General features: G+C 47.6%; 1 protein-coding gene across 1 annotated transcript; it reads left to right on the plus strand.

Annotated features, from left to right (window-relative positions):
* The first annotated feature begins 764 nt into the window (after positions 1 to 764).
* Positions 765 to 18,206, plus strand: WHAMM (WASP homolog associated with actin, golgi membranes and microtubules). Its single transcript, XM_047086661.1, has 10 exons — positions 765 to 1,355; positions 2,927 to 3,100; positions 3,883 to 4,033; positions 5,096 to 5,265; positions 6,087 to 6,252; positions 8,377 to 8,564; positions 9,976 to 10,062; positions 10,318 to 10,413; positions 14,790 to 15,204; positions 17,453 to 18,206. The coding sequence occupies exons 1-10, from the start codon at positions 765 to 767 to the stop codon at positions 17,749 to 17,751; spliced, it is 2,337 nt and encodes a 778-aa protein (XP_046942617.1). The 3' UTR covers positions 17,752 to 18,206.
* Positions 18,207 to 18,628: the final 422 nt, after the last annotated feature.

Below are 18,628 nucleotides of genomic sequence, written 5' to 3' on the forward strand. Positions count from 1 at the left end.
AGCCGGGTGGACTTACCAGCCTGACTGTGCATGTTAGGACAAGTTTCTTTGTTGGGTTTGTCTCCTTGGCTGTAAAATGAAGAGTGGGAACGCAGATCGTAGTTAAACATGCTGGCTGGGAGATGGGACGCTTTGAAGACAGAAAGAGAGAGAGATTTTTGCGTATGCCCCACGGCACCGCCCCCGCCCCCAAACCTGCACACAGCACACGTTCCGTGAAAGCGTGTTGAATTGATAACAACAAATGTGTGGCTTCCACTGAGTGCTTGGCGCTCAGAGGCCCTCAGGAAATAACTCTTAACGTCTGATGGAACGTGTGGCCTCCACCAAGTTTGCACCGTTCTTGGGCGCGTGTGTTCTCTAGCGCCCTGGTGAGCGAGGACCACAGTCGGTCCCCGTTCTCAACGGGTTCGAAGTTTACCGCAGGAGGCGATGGCGATAACTCGGTCGCTTTTCCTAATTCACTGTGTACAAAGGTGGAAAAGGTGAGGCAAGATAGGTAATTCTCGGGCTCCGGACAGGGTTGCGACAGGGCTGGATTCCGACGGCCCGGACAGACACGGGCTTCTGACCTTCTCATTGGCTGCCGAGAACCCGCCCAGGCCGCCGACAGCCAATCAGAGGCGCAGGGGGAGGGGGCTGCGCGTCGGGGAGCTGACGCCAGCACAGTTCGAGAAGAATGTCGCGGTCCGCGGCGGGCCGCGGGGGGTGCGGGGAGGCCGGGCCCGCGCGAGCCGAGCCCTTCGGCCGCTGAGCCGCCGGCCATGGAGGACGAGCAGCCCGACAGCTTGGAGGGCTGGGTGCCTGTCCGCGAGGACCTCTTCGCCGTGCCCGAGCGGCACCAGCTGCGCTTCCTCGTGGCCTGGAACGACGCGGAGGGCAAGTTCGCGGTGACCTGTCACGACCGCACGGCGCAGCGGCGGCGGCGGCGCGAGGGGAGCCGGCCCGAGCCCGAGCCCGCCGCGTCCCCCCCCAGCTGGTCGGGCCTGCTGTCGGCCGCCGGGCTCCGCGGCGCGCACCGGCAGCTGGCGGCGCTGTGGCCGCCGCTGGAGCGCTGCTTCCCGCCGCTGCCGCCCGAGCTGGACGCGCGCGCCGGCGGGGCCTGGGGCCTGGGGCTCGGGCTGTGGGCGCTGGTGTGGCCGGCGCGCGCGGGCCCCGGCGACGCGGCGCTGCAGGAGCTGTGCGCGCGGCTGGAGCGCTACCTGGGCGAGGCGGCCACCGGCTGCGGCGGCGCGGCGGTGCGCGACGCGCTCTTCCCGGCGGAGGGCGGCGCGGCCGACTGCGAGAGTCCGCGCAACTTCCGGGAGCGGGCCCTGCGCGCGCGGTGGGCCGCGGCGGGCGCGCGGCTGTGCCAGGTACGCGCCGGCCTCCTCCCTCCGCGCTGGGTTAGGGGTCGCTGCAGGGGTGCGGCCGGCGTGGGGGTGGGGGCTGTCCCGGAGCCCGGCTGCGGGGGAGCCAGCTGACGGTGGGCGGGGACCGGGCGGGGCGCGCGCAGGTGTGCAGGCGCGCGTCACCTGCAGGGGAGCAGCGAGGCTCGGGGAGCGGGCGTACGCAGGCGGGTCGGGGTTCATCCCAGGTGGGGAGCCAGCCCCCGGCCCCGTTCTCTGAGATCGCTGGCGGAGTCGGCGGTCGTATTCGGGGAATACCGAAAGCGGAACTGGGAACGTCCCTTAGTACACGGGGGAGGCGACAACACGGACTAGATGTAACCACTTTCAGGTTCTGCGAAAGAGGGAACAGGAATAACAGAGACCTACTGTTTTAGAAGATCAAGGGGCCTCTAGGAGAAAGGTGGTGAAAGTAACGCAGACTCGGTCAAATGGAAAGCGGGGGTGGGGGTGTGTGTGAGCTTTATTTATCGATTTGGAATAGCAACAGGAGTGCTGTTTTAAGCTTGAAGGAGGTCATTTGGGAAACCGAAGAATTCATTCTTTGGCAAACTTACAGAGCTTAAGGGGGGGGGGGGGACACGAGTTCACCAAAGGGTTTAGGAGACAATGTGGCGTGTGTATTCACAATTCACTGTGGGTGGCCAAGATTTAGTGCTCCGACCCCCTGTCCGTTCTCATTATAGGCCATTCTTAATCTGGATGATTTTTCTGTGCCTTCTCTTGAATTTTACTTAATGTCTAATTTTGAGATTGAGTCGGGGGAGGGGGAGAGAGGGAGGGAGGGAGAGGGGGGGGGGAATCCCAAGCAAGGCTCTGGGCTGGCAGCTCAAAGTCCAGTGGGGTGGGAGGGAAGGCTAAAACCCAGGAAAAGTGAGGTTGTGACCTGAGCAAAATCAAGAGCGTAAGGTTAGTTTAACCGACTGAGCGGCCCCTCTGTGCATTCTTTTGCAGAAGAGGGGTGTGAGAGGAGAATTCAGTCCCATCTCAAAATCTTAATTACATCTTCTCAAGCTACATATAGAATGAACTTTTAAAATTAAAATGGTTGTATAAAAGGAGTTTGTTAGTGGTGTCAACTACTAATGATTACAGTAATGATATTCTACCGTGGATATACCATGGCTTAATTTAACCATTCTTGTTTTATTGGGCATTTTGGTTGGGGGACAATAGCTTTTTAATATTTAATCGGTATTTAAATTTTTAAAGTTTAGGACATTGGGACGCCTGGATGGCTCAGTAGGTTGAGCTTCTGACTCTTGGTTTTGGCTCAGGTCATGAGCTCATGGTTTCGTGAGTTCAAGACCTGAGTTGGGCTCTGCGCTGGCAGCACAGAGCCTGCTTGGGATTCTCTCTCTCTCTCTCTCTCTCTCTCTCTCTGACCCTCCCCCACTGGTGTGGTCTCGGTCTCTCTCAAAAATAAATAAATAAACTTTAAAAAAAAGTTAAACTTTAGGACATTAAGGTTTCTTTAGTTTTGTTATGAGCTTATAAATACTGTCCATACTGAGCTTTATTTGCATTTTGTCTTCTAGGTTCTTCAGGAGCATGATAAAGCCCACACCATGGTGACATTAATGAAAGTCTATCGAGAGGAAGATGAAGCTTACCAGGAATTAGTTACGGTGGCAACCATGTTCTTCCAGTATTTGCTGCAGCCGTTTAGAGATATGAGAGAAGTTGCAACCTTATGTAAGCTTGATATTTTGGTATGTTTTCTTTATATTTTTATATTATCAGATTTACTATTTGTCACATGTTGTTTCTTTCATCACATTTAAGATTTCAGTCTGTGTTTGCACTTTGGGTTCACCCTTCTGTTTAGATGATAGTGGGGCTATATCAAGGTGTTATTTATTTATTTATTAGTGTTTATTTACTCTTGAGAGAGAGAGACAAAGACAGAGAGCTACTGTGGGAGGGGCAGAGACAGAGACACAGAATCCAAAGCAGGCTCCAGGCTCTGAGCTGTCAGCACAGAGCCTGACGTGGGCCTCGAACCCACAGATTGCAAGATCATGACCTGAGCCAAAGTCAGATGCTTAACCAACTGAGCCACACAGGTGCCCCACATTTATTTTATTTTTTAAACTAATCTGTACGCCCAGCGTGGGGCTTGAACTCATGACCCCGTGATCAAGAGTTGCATGCTCCACTGACTGAGCCAGCCACGTGTCCCTAAACAATTGTGTGTTAGAGAAACATAACTTGATAGCATGCCTCTCCAGAAAAATGTTATTCTAGTAATGCACATTGAAAGTAGATTTTTCTTTTTCTTTATGCCCCAGAGTATCCTTTTGTCTTCCAGGTGGTTTCTAGCTTAGAGCCTTATTCATACTCAGTAAGGAATTGCTGAATGAATGAAATTGAACCAACTAAGTAGTGGTAATAAAAGTAGCTGAAATCATCCATGTGTCCAATTTCCTCTCAATTTCCTATGGCTCTACATTACTGTTTTCTCTTACTGATACAGTTTTCCCTTCTTTTGTAGAAATCCTTGAATGAGGATGATCTGGGTCCTAAAAGGATAGTGGCCTTGCAGAAGGAAGCCAAAGAATGGAGCAGAAGGGCTGAAGAAGCTGTAGTCTCTATTCAGGACATCACAGTGAATTATTTTAAAGAAACAGTAAAAGCGATAGCAGGTGACAATTTAGAATTCTAAGATGTGTGTCATTTTCATTTTGTTCAAAAAACATTTGAGTGCCTCTTGAACACCAGGCGCTGTGTTTTCTAGGAGCTGGGGATTCAGTGTAAGGAGAAGTATAAACAGACACTGCACAGTCTGGTGAGGGCAGAGAAATCCTATTTATATATTCATTCAAACACATGAAGAATGGCAGTTAACAACTGGCCACATGAAGGAGAGAAGCACGGGGCTCTGAGAGCCACTGAGAGGAACGAGGCTCCTTCACTAGGTCAGTGAAGGCCTCTGGGAAATAGCCCTTGCCCTGATATCTGGAGGGTCAGTGGGAGTGGAGAGAGCATCACAGTGAGGGAAGAGTGTTCCAGGAAGAGGAAAGGGCACTCACAAAGGTGCTCTGGCTGGAGGGAGCTTGGCAAGTGTGAGGAACGTCGAGTCTCGGGGCTGGAGCAGAGATGAGCAGGGGAACATGGTGGGAAAGAATGCGGCAGACGGCAGGGATGGGGGTGGGGGACAAGGACTTCTGTCTCATCTGTAAGTCGTTGATGATGGCTCCAGACAGGACACCGAGTGTCTCCCAGTTTAAGTTACATCCGTAAAGTGAAATGCCATGTAGCTATTAAGCATGCTTCTCTAGATCTGTTTTTTGTGAATGGTGACACTTCCACTATCTATCAAGTGAAATAAATAAAATACAAAAAGGAATGATGATCTTGTGGGGTGTTTTTATTTTTTGGTTTTGGTTCAAACTGCCTGTCTAGCCGGACAGACACAGAAACAGTCTGGAAGTATATGCACCAAAATGTAAGAAATAATCACCTCTACTAGGTGAGATTCAGGATTTATTATTTTTCTCTTTTTTTAAAATGAAGTATCTAAAGTTTTTATGTATGTTTTATTTTTGTGACAATACAAGGTCATTAAAATAAAACAAATTTTCTTTTAAAAAGGATGTTTTGTAAGTGACGTGGGAGGCAGTAAACAAAGAATTAGCTCGGGATACATTTTTCTTCCTTTTGGTGAGTTGTAATTATGTTTTATTTTATTAATTCCAATCCGACAGGAATGCAGAAACAAATGGAACAGGATGAGAAGAGGTTTGGCCAAGCTGCCTGGGCCACGGCAGCTCCCAGGTTAGAAAAACTCAAGTTGATGTTGGCCCAAGAGACCCTGCAGCTCATGAGGGCCAAGGAGTTGTGTTTAAATCACAAAAGAGCCGAAATTCAGGGAAAGGTAAGACAAAGATAAATGAAACTTGGTTTAAAAAAACATACTTTTAGGGGCGCCTGGGTGGCTCAGTCGGTCTGACTCTTGGTTTCAGCTCAGGTCGTGATCTGTGGGTTCAATCCCCACGTCAGGCCCTCTGTTGACAGGCCAGAGCCTGCTTGGGATTCTCTTTCTCTCTCTCTCTGCCCCTCGCTCCTTTGCTCTGTCTCTCTCAAAAATAAATAAACTTAAAAAAAATCTAAAGTAACAGAAAAACACACTTTTAGGTAGTGCCTTTCTTTCCAAACACGGTTAGAGCTTCCTTGCTGCACTCACTGCACATCTTCTATTGGCTGCGAATGTAGACCGCGGGAGGTTGGCAGGAAACTTCCTTTCGGTCAAGATGTTTTTGAAATATATTGTAGGGTGCTCCTGATAATAACACTGAGCTCAGCCCTGAAGTAGATGAGATACTTAAATCAATCAAGCAGTGTTTCAGCATGACTTGAGGGTAATAAAAAGGTACTTTATCCCAGGATCATAGCCACTTAAATTTCTTCCTCTAATGGTAGGAGTGTGAAGCAGGAAACGCTGCAAATGCCTCACGGTCATTTACTTTTCTCAAAAGCCTAAATATTTTCATATGTTTCAAGGGTAAGTTAAAATATTTGTAACAAACATCAAGTAAGGCATTTTTGTTTTATTAAATGAAATGGAAAAAGGTTTCCTCTCTGTTAGTTTTATATTTGGTATTAAGCAAAGAATAGAATATTGCTCAAATGCATCTAATGTTTGCTTTTAATGTGCTAGTTATTTTAACCTGCTCTTACTTTTTCCATGAAAACCAGATGGAAGATCTTCCAGAACAAGAAAAAAATACGGACGTTGTCGATGAATTAGAAATACAATATTATGAAGTCCAATTAGAACTGTATGAGGTTAAATTCGAGATATTAAAATATGAAGAAATACTGCTTATTACACAGTTGGACTCAATTAAAAGGCTTATAAGAGGTAAGATTTATACTTAAATGGGTATGTTAAAATGTTTAAATCACGCCTTCCAGAAAATACCAAGACTGTATTACCACTTCTTATAAGTTGTCTAAAACATCTACTGAAATTTCCTGAAGTTTCCTTTTAGCATTTTTGTTTTTCAGATGATAAATTCATCATTAAACACACAGCAAAACAAAGGAAACTGTTATCACCCCAGTTCCATCATCTATAGATCCTGACATAGCCTTGGTTATATGCTGATGCGTATAAGTAAATATCAATTTCTAAACCAAAAGTATATACCCTGTAGAGTAGCCTCTTTTCATTTAATACCTAAAAACCATCTTTCCATTTGAGTGAGAAAAACATGAAAAATTTTAATGACTGCACAGCATTCATTATGTGTACGTACCGTGATTTCGTTTTTCACTCTTGCAAACGGTAGTGTAGTGGGGAGCCTTCTTCTACACGTCTTTGCATGTAAGAGAGAGTGTTTCTTTGGAATAAATTTCCAAAGATGGAATTGCTGGGTCAAGGACAGTGCGAATTTTACATCTTGACACGTACCTGCTTACACTATAACAGTCCTTCAGTATACATTTTTTCCTGGCCTCTATTATTTTCTGACTTCTAAATTCAATACTATACAACGGCCTTGTAGGTTGAGGTTGTGCAGAAAGACGCTCCCCGCAGCAGATTATGAAAGCACCTGTTCCCCATACTTACAGCATTCTTTTCAATTCTTGCCTCCCTGATAGAAGAAAATGGCGTCTTGTAGCTTTCATTTCTTTAATTGTAAGCGTAGCAGGCATGGGGCGCCTGTGGCTCAGCCAGTTAAGCGTCCGACTTCGGCTCCGGCCACGATCTCACGGTTTGTGAGTCTGAGCCCCATGTCAGGCTCTGTACAGCTCAGAGCCTGGAGCCTGCTTCGGATTCTGTGTCTTCCCTCCTGTCTGGCTCCCCCCTGCTCATGCTCTGACTCTGTCTCTTAATAATAAATTTAAAAAAAAAGTATAGTAGGCACATTTTTGTATGTGTACGGGCTGTCTGTATTTCTTTCATTAACTGCCTATCCTTGGTCTTTGCCCATTTTTCTTGGAATGTTCCCTTTCCGTACTAAGGCTATTACTCTAGTATCTGTCAAATGTTGCCAAAAACTTCTCCTTGTCATTTGCTTTCTCTTGCCTTGCAGAAATACTTAATTTTTATGAAGTCCTATCTACTTTTGGTGAAGTCTTCCCGTGTTTGTTGTTATGCTTGGCAAAATGCTCCTCATCCCCAAATTATATCAATATTTTACTTATGTTTTCTTTTAGTATGTTTGTGAGTAAAAAAAAAAAAAATCTCTTTGGGGCTCCTGGGTGGCTCACTGGGTTAAGCCATACCAAATCTGAACATTTAATTGAATCCTGAGTATTCAAAAAACTTTGCAGTAATTTCAGGTTATAAGCATTTTACATATTTAGGAAAAAATCCTACTGAAAGAGTTAATCCAGAAAGATGCATGCCAAATTGTTCATAATGTTTTCCTTTGGGAATGGGCTCCCAAAGGTTTGGGAAAGGAAGAAGAAAATTTCACTTTCTATTTTATTTAGTTCTGCAGAGCTAGGATTTGTCACAATTAGCGTGTATTTTTAAAAGATATGTACGTAATCACGATTAAATGTCTTTAAGGCACCTTAATGAGACACTGCTGGCAGAATGTGGGTTTCCTTTCTGGAGGGCGATCGAGTGCTAGCTGCCAAGAGCCTTGACTATTCATCTCTAAGGAAGTAATAAAAATGTACACAAAGACTTTATGTTCAGATGTTCATCACGGTGAATTTGATAATAATGGAACTTGGAATATTTCTAACGATACAGAGTGCTTCAATGAGAGAATACTGTGTTGCCATTGAAGTTCTCTTTCCATCACATGGAAAATGTCCTCTTAGCACTGTTACTGGTGTGTGTGTGTGTGTGTGTGTGTGTGTGTGTGTGTGTGTCTCTACACTCCCCCGCCTCCCCACACGGGTGCTAACAGCAGCTCTCCCTGGGTGGCGGGGTTACAAGTCTCCCGTACTTCCCTTACACTGAAGGTATCTTCGTGTGTTATTTTTTATACCAAACACGTTTTAAATGTCACCACTATGTTTCTAGATAAAGAGGGGGAAGTTGTCTATTACGACCCATGTGAGAGTGCAGAGGAACTTGAGGCTGTGGCTTGTGTGGCGGGGCTGCCTGGCGACGAGAACCTGGAGGCGGCAGAGCTGAGACGGCAGCACCAGCGCCTGGAGCGCAAGCGGGGCAGGATCTGCGCCCGGAGGGCCTGTCTCAGGAACAGACGGGTGGGCAGCCCAGTGGCTCTCCTCTCCCCAGTCAAGGATTCCTCCACTCAAGATAAGGCTCTCGACCACACAGTGATTCATTTCTTGCGTGTTTATATAGATACCAATGGCTGCAATTAAAGAAAAAAAAAAAAATATATATATATATATTTTTTTTTTTGAAAAGTATAATAAAGTACTTTTTAAAAGTATGCTTTTTAAAAGTGCACTTTTTAAAAGTATAATCCTTTTGAAAAGGATTCTGTGTCTTTTGGGATTTAAGCATTTACCATAATCTCTAGATTTTGATCGATCTGTTCAACAATTGTTTGTTGAATACCTGTTACATACACAGGTATTTTTAAAATCACAATAGGTAGAAGCTTCTCATAATCAGCTGGAGTAAATTCTAAAATTTGTTTCTAAAATTTATTGTTAATGTTGATTGTAGAATATTAGACATAATATTCAGCTCATTTCAATCCTTGTATTTGGTGAGTGGTTTTTGTTTTTTTTTTCTCTTAATTTTTAAAAACTCTGTGATATGGGGCGCCTGGGTGGCTCAGTCAGTTAAGCATCCGACTCTTGATTATGGCTCAGGTCATGATCTCACCGTTTGGAGGTTTGGGCCCCGTATCAGGCTCTGCACTGATGGTGTTGAGTCTGTTTGGGATTCTCTGTCTCTGTCCCTCCCTGGTGCGCTCTCTCTCAAAAGAAAAAAAATAAAACTTAAAAAAACAAAAACAAAAACCACCCAAAACTTCATTAATACATAAAAGGTGCACCTGAGTGGCTCAGTTGGTTGAGTGTCCGATCTCGATTTCGGCTCAGGTCATGATCCCAGGGTTGTGGGATGGAGCCCTGAGTCGGGCTCTGTGCTGAGATGGAACCTGCTTCAGATTCTTCCTCTTTGTCCCTCTCCTGCTCACACTTTCTCTAAAATTAAAAAAAAGGAAAAAAAAAAAGTAACACACCTTAAGAATGGTTAAGTTTAGTTAAAATACAGTTTTTAGTAGAATTTTTCAGGTGTTTGTAGGTTGCATATGGTCATGTACTTATGACTGGAAATACTATTGTAATATGAGGAGCTGAGTTTAAAATAATCACATTGAAACAGATTCTTAGGACACGTGCCATTTAAGAACGGGAGACTGCCTGTGTGTCCTCTCATTTCCACTTGGAGGATTTGCTTTTTCATCTTTCGTGGCGCTGAATCACAGCTGTGGTCCTATGAGCGGGTACTGTGGACTCCTGTAAGGCGCCCGTCAGCACATATCACAAGGCTAGCGGAGGCAGGATCCTGGAACCACAGAAACTCGTATTAACAAACGCCTTACGTGACAGCACAAATACAGTGCCTTCTTTTAAACTTCTTTGCTAGAGCCCACAGTAATATTAAAAACCATGTACGTGACTTGTATTATTCTCCCAGGATCAGTGCAAAGAGAATCATCGGCTCCGACTACAACTGGCTGCAGAAAGTATGAAACACTTTCATCAGCATCACAGTATCCAGATGGTAAGTGGCTGTAGAGAACATGTTTATATCTGCATAATGTGACACACTGGCTTAGATCTCTAGAAACTGGGGCTCCACTGCCCCAGGCTGGCAAGTGCCAGCCTTGATCCTGGGGAGACTGCAGTCCAGTCCTGCAGCCTGGGGAGGGGACATGGGGGTGAGACCCGGGGAGGGGGTAACGTTGCATCACACACCCTGTCTTTCTCAACACTTTTAGTTTGAGAAATTTACAAATACACGTTTGCTTAAATATAGAAAAGAGACAAGATAAGAGAAGAGGAGCAAAAGAAAAAAGAATGGATAAACCAGGAACGCAAGAAGACACTCCAACGATTGAGAGCATTTAAAGAGGTAAGTTCTAGGGGCGCCTGGGTGGCCCAGTCAGTTGAGCGTCTGACTTTGGCTCAGGTCGTCATCTTGCAGTTCGTGAGTTTGAGCCCCACGTCGGGCTCTGTGCTGACAATGCGGAGCCTGGATCCTGCTTCGGGTTCATGTCTCCCTCTCTCTGCCCCTCCCCTGCTCAGCTTTGTCTCTCTCTCTGTCTCTCTCAAAAATAAACATAAAAAAATAAATAAAGGTGTAAGTTTTACAGATAATTACCCCTCACCTCCATTTTCTGGAGAAATGAAGACTGCCCATCCTAGGAGAAAAGTATAAAGTATTATGAACTGATAATTTGTAACACAAAATGTTCCTCAAATGCCATCATTTTTAGTATAGAAGTAAAAAGCAAGAATATTAAAATGTTAACATTTTTGACATTGCAAGACACCAGGGTTCTTGCTCTCTCCTCCTGACCCAGTGGTGCTGACTCTGCCCACCATGCTGTTGACCAGCCAGAAAAACTGAAAACAGTTACATTGCCCTCAACCTTCGCTTGCTTTTTCCTGACTTTATTAACATTCTGTAAAACGCAGTCAAGGAGGGGCACCTGGTGGCTCAGTCGGTTAAGCGCCCGACTTTGCTCACGATTTTGCGGTTTGTGAACTTAAGCCCCACGTCAGGCTCACTGCTGTCAGTGCAAAACCCACTTCGGATCCTCTGTCCCTCTCCCTCTGCCCCTCCCCTGTGTGTACTCTCTCAAAAATAAACATTAACAAAAATTAAATGAAATGCAGCCAAGGAATCCCTGTGACCTAGTATAGTTAAGTACTCTGTTAAAAGTGTATAGGTTTAAAAACAAGTACCTACTCATTTAAAAATAACGTTAAACTAGCTGAATAGAAAACATAAATCTGTTTGCATCACACAGATCCACGTTCGTAGCTGCCCCACAAGGGAAAACGTCCCACTCCCAGACAGGACTCCGGGATAAGGTCTTGAAGGTGTGCTGTGCTACCAAGGAATGGGGCCCCTGGAGTGATAAATCATGACACGCTGACCTCAACTTGTTTTCTGATGTGCTCATTAACCAGCGCCTAACTGCATACCAGCCCGGTGCTAGACATTTCCCGTTCTTTCTCATTTAATTCTTAACCCTGCGGCCCACGTGATGGCACAGCGTCGCTCGGGATTGTGTGCGGCCGCTTGTCTCCTAACTCTGGAGCCGCAGAGGCCTTCTCCTGCCTGGGCAGCACATCAGAATTGCTGATGCCTAGACCCCACCTCCAGAAGGAGGGAGGGTGAGCCGGAGGGATGCTGTGTGAAACCAGGTGAAGGTAGACCGAATGGGCGCAGGACAGCTGGTTGGTCAGCTCTCGCCCGAGGGCACTGGTTAATGGAGCCTGGATGGAGGACGGATCCGGGGGTGCAAGTCCGGCTCTTTAGCCCCGAAGCATCCGATCAGGATCAAATTTTCAAATCTGGAGGTGGGAGGGATAGACCGAAGGAAGGGGCAGAACCAGGCCACCTGCGCTTTCAATAGACTAGAAGGATGAATTAAAAAATCTAACACGTTGACCTCACACTGGTGGTGGCCTGGAACGGAACCTGTCTCCAAGGTGTGCGAGCTGAGGGTTTTTTGGCCTTTGGAGGTGTGGATTTCTCCAGAGGGTGGTAGGATGGAGTGTGTGGGCTTTAAACGTAGGGGAAAGAACCTTGAGAATGGAGTTTCTTCCAGCCTCCTAGCAGTCACTTGTGAAGAAGTTCGAGAAAAGCCCGGGACTTTTTAAGATGTACGAACAGATGAGTCCTCTGTAGAATGAGGGGAGTCTGTTTGCCAAGAAGTGCCACCTTCAAAGGGACAAAGCCAATCTGAGCACATTTGGAAGGGGGAAAGTAGGAGAGGGAGAAGATGGGAAGTGAATCACTTGATATGTGACACTTGTTGAGCCCAGATAGGTTGGGCTCTTAGGAGGTAAAGGATTTAGTGTGTCTTGAGTGAGCCCTGGGGACACAGACTGCCCAGCACCATGAGGCAGAACTCGACAGGCCAGGGTCACAGCGACATGCCGGTGCCCGGATGCCGAGGAGGGGTCCTTGGGGTTTGGGGATGGCTGGATGACCTCCCGAGTCTGGCGCAGGGTTTCCAGGATTCTGATTCTCCCGGCATATGATGACAGAAAGGCACAGTGTGGTGGCTGCATGACCAGCAGCCGCATCCGTGAGGTTTGGGGCTTGCCATCGCTCTTCTGTCGTGGAAAGACTTAGAAGAATGTGGAGGAGAGGGATGCCTGGGTGTCTCAATTGTTGATCGTCCGACTTTGGCTCAGGTCATGATCGCGTGATTCACGAGTTCAAGCCCCACATCGGGCTCTGTGCTGGCAGCTCAGAGCCTGGAACCCGTTTTAGGATTCTGTGTCTCCCTCTCTTTCTCTGCCCCTCCCCCGCTCACGCTCTGTCTCTCTCAAAAATAAATCAACATTAAAAAATATATATTTTTTTTTTAATAAAAAAGAAAAATGTGGAGGAGAGAGAAATGCAGGCACACCTTGGAGACTGTGCAGGTTCTGTCCCAGACCACCACAATGAAGCGAGTCGAATGAATGTTTTGGTTTCTCAGTGCATATAAAACTGTGTTTATACTACAGTGTATTAAGTGTGCAGTAATAGCATTAGGTCTACAAAAAAGTACATACCTTAATTTAAAAATACTTTATTGCTAAAAAATGCCATCCGGTGAGCTTTTGGCAAGTTGTAACATCTCTGCCAGTGGAGGGTCTTGCCTCGATGTCGATGGCTGCTGACTGATCAGGGCAGTGGCTGCAGAAGGCGGAGGCCGTGGCCATTTCTTAGAATAAGACAACAGTGAAGTTTACTGCCTTATACAGGCACAGTTTGGGCGCCCCAGAAACAACTGTAATAGTAACAGCAAAGATCACTGATCACAGATCATCACCGTAACGATGAAAAAGTTTGAAATATTGCAAGAATTGCCAAAATGTGACACAGAGACCCCAACTGAGCAAGTGCTACTGGAAAAATAGCACCGACAGACTTGTTCGACTCAGGGTTGCCATGAGCCTTCAATTGATTTAAAAAAAAATGCAATTTTTGCAAAGCAAAATAAAGGGCAATATGATGAGGTATGCTTGTACTCTATGATGAATTGCCCTTTTGGTGTATTACTACTAAATTTACATTAGTATTATACCATTGTATACATGCTCTGCCAGTTTCTTTTTTCACTTAAATTACATGGAGATGTGTTCTTATTTACAGATAGATAGGTAGATCTAGTTCATTTTAATGGCTACATAGTATTAACATTTTATGTGTTTTATTGGCTAGTCAGTGCCTACATTAGGGACCACCTTCCCACCACTCAGGATTCGTTGATAAGATTATGTTTTTCTTTTTTAACATTTTTTAATGTTTATTTTTGAGAGAGGGCGAGTTGGGGAGGGTCAGAAAGCGGGGGAGACAGAGGATCCAATGTGGGCTCTGTCCTGACAGCACAGAGCCTGATACAGGGCTTGAACCCATGAACCACCAGATCACAACCTGAGCTGAAGTTGGGATACTTAACCGACTGAGCCACCCAGGCGCCCCTAAGGTTATGTTTTTACTTATCAAACTAATACTTGAGAGACCAGAATGTTTTCTTTTTCTTCTTCTTTTTTTTAATGTTTATGTTTTGTTTTATTTTTGAGAGAGAGAGAGCATGAGCAGGGGAGGGGCAGAGAGGGAGAGAGAATCCCAAGCAGGGTCTGTGCTATCAGTGCAGAGCCTGATGCGGGGCTCGAACTCATGAACCGTGAGATCATGACCTGAGCCAAAATCAAAAGTCCCCCGCTTAACCGACTGAGCCACCCAGGTGCCCTGAGACCGGAACATTTTAAGTTCACATTTTTAAATTATAAAGTTTACTGTAAACCTAAAACTTAGAGAAAAGAAACATGTGATAACCATCACTTTGAGGTCCACTCCAGGGGAGTTTTTCAGACAGCTGTTTTACGTGGTTGTGAATTTAACACCGCGTCATCTGTATTCTTTTAGGATGTTTCACGACTTCGTACATTTACGGTTTTTCATTGCTGCCTACTATTTTAAATAAGTTCACCATAGTTTTCTGAAGTAACTTCCTGTTGTTGCTCTTTCGAGTTTCATTGTGCATACTAACACTAGGAGCGTTTTCATCTGCATGTACACTGGCCTGTCTTTGTCACAGAGCAAGCGGTATCTATCAAGGGATGTGGATGCTTCCTCCGTAAGAACGGCCTTCGTAGGCAGGCTGGCCATCCAGGGTGACGAGGAGCCACTCTGTGAACGAGAGCATTTGCACCAAGCGTTACCCTTCGGATGGTTCGAGTCCGCGGCCGCTTTCTGACCCCGTGTTTCCTCCCCAGAGGCGCCCGGGCGGGTCTGCAGCGACGTCGCCGTGCTCGGGGGCTGCGGCCCTGCACCTGCCAGCTGGGCTCGCCCCACAGACGGCTGCGTCCCCAGGGGAGACACCTGACGGCAGCGATGTGAAAACCCGCGAGGATCGGGACTGTTCTGGAAATACCGACCAGAGCTCTGTTCCAGCTGGTGACCAAACACGCTCCAAATCCGGTGAGGAACTGTCGCCACCGCCGCCTCCGCCGCCGCCGCCGCCACCACCACCGCCGCCACCGCCACCGCCGCCCCTCCCTGGTCCGTACGCAGATCGCCAGAACTCGGCCCTGAGGACTCCGGGGACAGAGGAGCCGCTTCCCCTGCGGGGCAAACCGCCTGCCGTGAGCGCGCGCCACTGCGCAGCCGTAGCCGGTCCCCGAGGCCCAGGTAACCGCTGCTGCTCCCCCCACTCGGCGCTGGTGGGGGTGGGGGGCGGGGGAAGCAATCAGTCCCCCTCCCATCAGGCTTTGTCAGCATTCTCTCCGGTCTTAAAACTCCCCGGTGCTCGCTGCCTTTAGTGTCACTGTCTGACTGCAAAGTCAGCACAGTCTGAGTTTCACAAATGCGAACTCGCCTTGAAGAAACCAGGTCTACACATTCCGTGGTCACGTGACTTGGGATCTCTGTTGCCGCATCACCCGTTTCAGGTTCTTAAGACTTCGGCCCCTGGAATTCTCCGTGTTCCTGTTGAGTCTGTGAGTCATTTACAGAATGAAATTGTCGCAGCTTAAGTAGAATATTGGTTGGCACTGACTGCAGAGGAATATTAGAATATTCCTGGCTGTTCCACAGACTGGTGGACTGAGAAACCTTACTTAGGGAGAGCTTTCTAAAATGAAGTGGTTAAAAAAAAAAAAAAAAGCAGCCCACGTCTTGCCTTTGCAAGTACAGTACACTGAATACACGAATTTTCTGTTTAAGGAGGGCTGAAACTCTGACTTGCAGCTCTCGTTTGGTCTGATCCACTGACTGTTGAGACTGGCTTAAATCTGCCCAGACTCAGAACCTACGGCTTCGGGGAGGGGGAGTGTTAGACAAACGTGTGCGCTTGTTACAAAGACTACGCCTGAGCGCCCCCACCTAGAACGCGCAAGATCTCTGCAGTAGGTGATGGGAATCGTGGGAAAAAAACGGTTCCAAACTGTGGTTCCGGTATTCTGGTTATTCGGAGTTCACGGGTCACTGTATCCAGAACCAGGTACCAATGAAAATGTCCACACTGTTAGGAGGAGACCCAGCTGGCCCATTTCCACAGGGTCTGCAACAACGTAGTGTAGCGAAAGCAAGAGCTCACATGCCTGGGCCTGGAGTTTGGATGTGAGCAGACCTCTGTGGGGGACTCATCCCGGTTCAGGGTTAACGCACACCGTGTGGGGAGGCCCTCGACACACACACACATTGCCCCGTTTCACTGCAAAGAATAAAAAAGTGTGAGTACCCGAAATGACCAAGTGTGAGGCTTTGTCACTCCTGGAAGGGAGCTGTGATGAGAAGTCGTGGGTTCAAATCCAGGCTGAACTAGTATTTTGTTAGAGCACGGCCTCTCAATCCTGAACCAGAAACGACTGCCGTCTTGAAGCCTCACCCGGACACCTCTACATTAGTGACCATAGTCGCGCCCCCGTCTCCAGCAGGTAGAGGTCAAAGATTTTACCCCCTCGGGGGTCTCAAGGTGCCTGAGGAGAAAATAGCTCCTCCTCACCCAGGCCTTGAAACTCTGATTGAATTTGTGTTTTGACAGCATTGTGCACCCTCAGGTAGAAGGCATACGTTCGCTCGGGTGCAGTTATCAGGTACCAGCAGAGATGCACCAGCATGGCCCCCATCAGGCTCCCAGAGCCACTGACTAAAGTCTACTTCCAGCCTTTTCCTGTGCGTAGACCTCCCCCCGTCACCGCCACAGAATGAGTCACCGCTGACTAACATCCAAGAGTGGCGAAGTCAGGGGGCGCCTGGGGGGCTCAGTCGGTTGAGCGTCCAACTTCAGCTCAGGTTGTGATCTCGTGGTCCAGGAGTTCAAGCCCCGCGTCGGGCTCCGTGCCGACAGCCAGGAGCCTGGAGCCTGCTTGGGATTCTGTGTGTGTGTCTCTCTCTGCCCCTCCCCTGCTCGTGCTCTGTCTCTGAAAAAATGAATACTCCTTAAAAAATTTTTTAAAAAGAGTGGTGAAATTAGAGAAATACAGCAGGTCCACTGTAGGGAAGGAACACGGAGAAGATACAACTTACTGAAACTGTGTGCAGCTCTCGTGCTTACTGGATCAGGTTATCTGCACCCTAGGTTTTCACCCCTCTTCAGGATCACACAAAAAGACAACACCTGCATCTTGTAAAACAGCCACTGGGACGAAAGGTGTGTATGACTGTGCCTGAGTTGCTGTGACTCTGAGGGAGTGGCGGGCAGCGAGTGGCCGAAGTGAAATATTAGCGATTAAGCCACCCTGTGTTCAAACAGGGAGCTAGCGGTTGACCTTTCTCGCAGGTGCTCAAAGCATTTGTTTCACAGAATGATTATTTGCTGAAACCGCGTTATTAACCTATGTGCGACGTAACCCATATCTGGTACAAAAACGCCCTGGCGCCTTGGGGAGAGAGAGTGTGGGTTCTGACGGTCCTTGCTCTGTCCGCTCAATTTCAGGATCTATGGACGAAGTGCTGGCCTCCTTAAGGAGCCACAGGACCCCTCTGCAGAGAACGGAGGTGACCGCCTCGCCCCCTCCCCGTGCCTCGTTCAATGAGCAACTTCTGGCTGCCATAAGGCAGGGGGTCAAACTGAGGAAAGTTCACTCCGGCCTCGACCTGAGCCCCAGCAGCAAACCAACCAGTGACCTGGAGACAAGTATCAAGGCGGCACTCCAGAGAATCAAGAGAGTGTCTGCTGACTCGGAGGAGGAGGACGGTGACGAGCCGAGCCCCGGCAGCGAGTGGGACCGCTGAGCTCTCCTCCACGGCCAACGGCACCGCCCGAGCGCTTGAATGAGACGCAGGCCCAAGGTCTGTTCTTGTAAAGGCATGTGAACAGGTGGCCCGGCCACATAACAGCCCCAGAGACCAGTGGGGCTTCGTGTGACGTTGCGGCCTTTCTTGAATGTTGTGGCTCCTACAATCAGGGCGGGACGTAGAGACGTGGGGACATGCACACACCAAACTGTTGGGATCTAAGAACCCACAGTATTAGCGGCGTAAGAGAAGAGTATTTGTTTTTCACCGAGGGTGATCTAGAATCATTCCCTTCTTCCAAAAAAAGGTGATGCTACTACGTTTAGCGGCGCTGTTGTGCTACTGACCGTGGCCTCCCCACATTTAAAGGCTTGAACGTGGGGGCACCTGGGTGGCTCCGTCGGCTGAGCGTCCGACTCTTGGTTTCGGCTCAGGTCACGATCACAAGGTCACGGGATCAAGCCCCGTGCCGGGCTCTGTGCTGACAGCATGGAGCCTGCTTGGGATCCTCCCCCTCTCTCTGCCCCTCCCCGGCTCACGTACTTGCACACTCTCTCATAAATAAACAAAACGAGATAAAGGCTCGAATGTGAAGATGGTTTTAGCAAGAATCAGAATAAACCGCTTAATTTCAGGAATTCTTTTAAATATTTTAAATGAAATATATTTTATGTATCCAGCACATATATAAACTTGTAATAAAGAACTATTTATAATGCATCAGTGTGATTCATGAGGAAATGAGACACTATCTGAACACAGCTGTCCCTGCCTGGCAGGGGGCAGGAGGGGGTCAAGTTTTTAACAAGATTTTAGATAAACATTTGCTTAAGCAAATACTAAGGATGAGGGAATAATGCTTCGCCTCGGGAAC

Source organism: Lynx rufus, unplaced genomic scaffold (genome assembly GCF_022079265.1).
Source record: "Lynx rufus isolate CCGP_SWC_20201006 ecotype Redwood Valley unplaced genomic scaffold, mLynRuf1.p SCAF_21, whole genome shotgun sequence".
Classification (NCBI taxonomy): Eukaryota; Metazoa; Chordata; class Mammalia; order Carnivora; family Felidae; genus Lynx; species Lynx rufus.

What these genes read in the sequence shown, in the direction of transcription:
- WHAMM (XM_047086661.1), top strand. Translation starts at nt 765, where the DNA reads ATGGAGGACGAGCAGCCCGACAGCTTGGAGGGCTGGGTGCCTGTCCGC. An exon ending in CGGGCGCGCGGCTGTGCCAG is followed by an intron (nt 1,356 to 2,926) that starts GTACGCGCCGGC and finishes TTTGTCTTCTAG; the next exon opens with GTTCTTCAGGAGCATGATAA. An exon ending in CCTGTCTCAGGAACAGACGG is followed by an intron (nt 8,565 to 9,975) that starts GTGGGCAGCCCA and finishes TTATTCTCCCAG; the next exon opens with GATCAGTGCAAAGAGAATCA.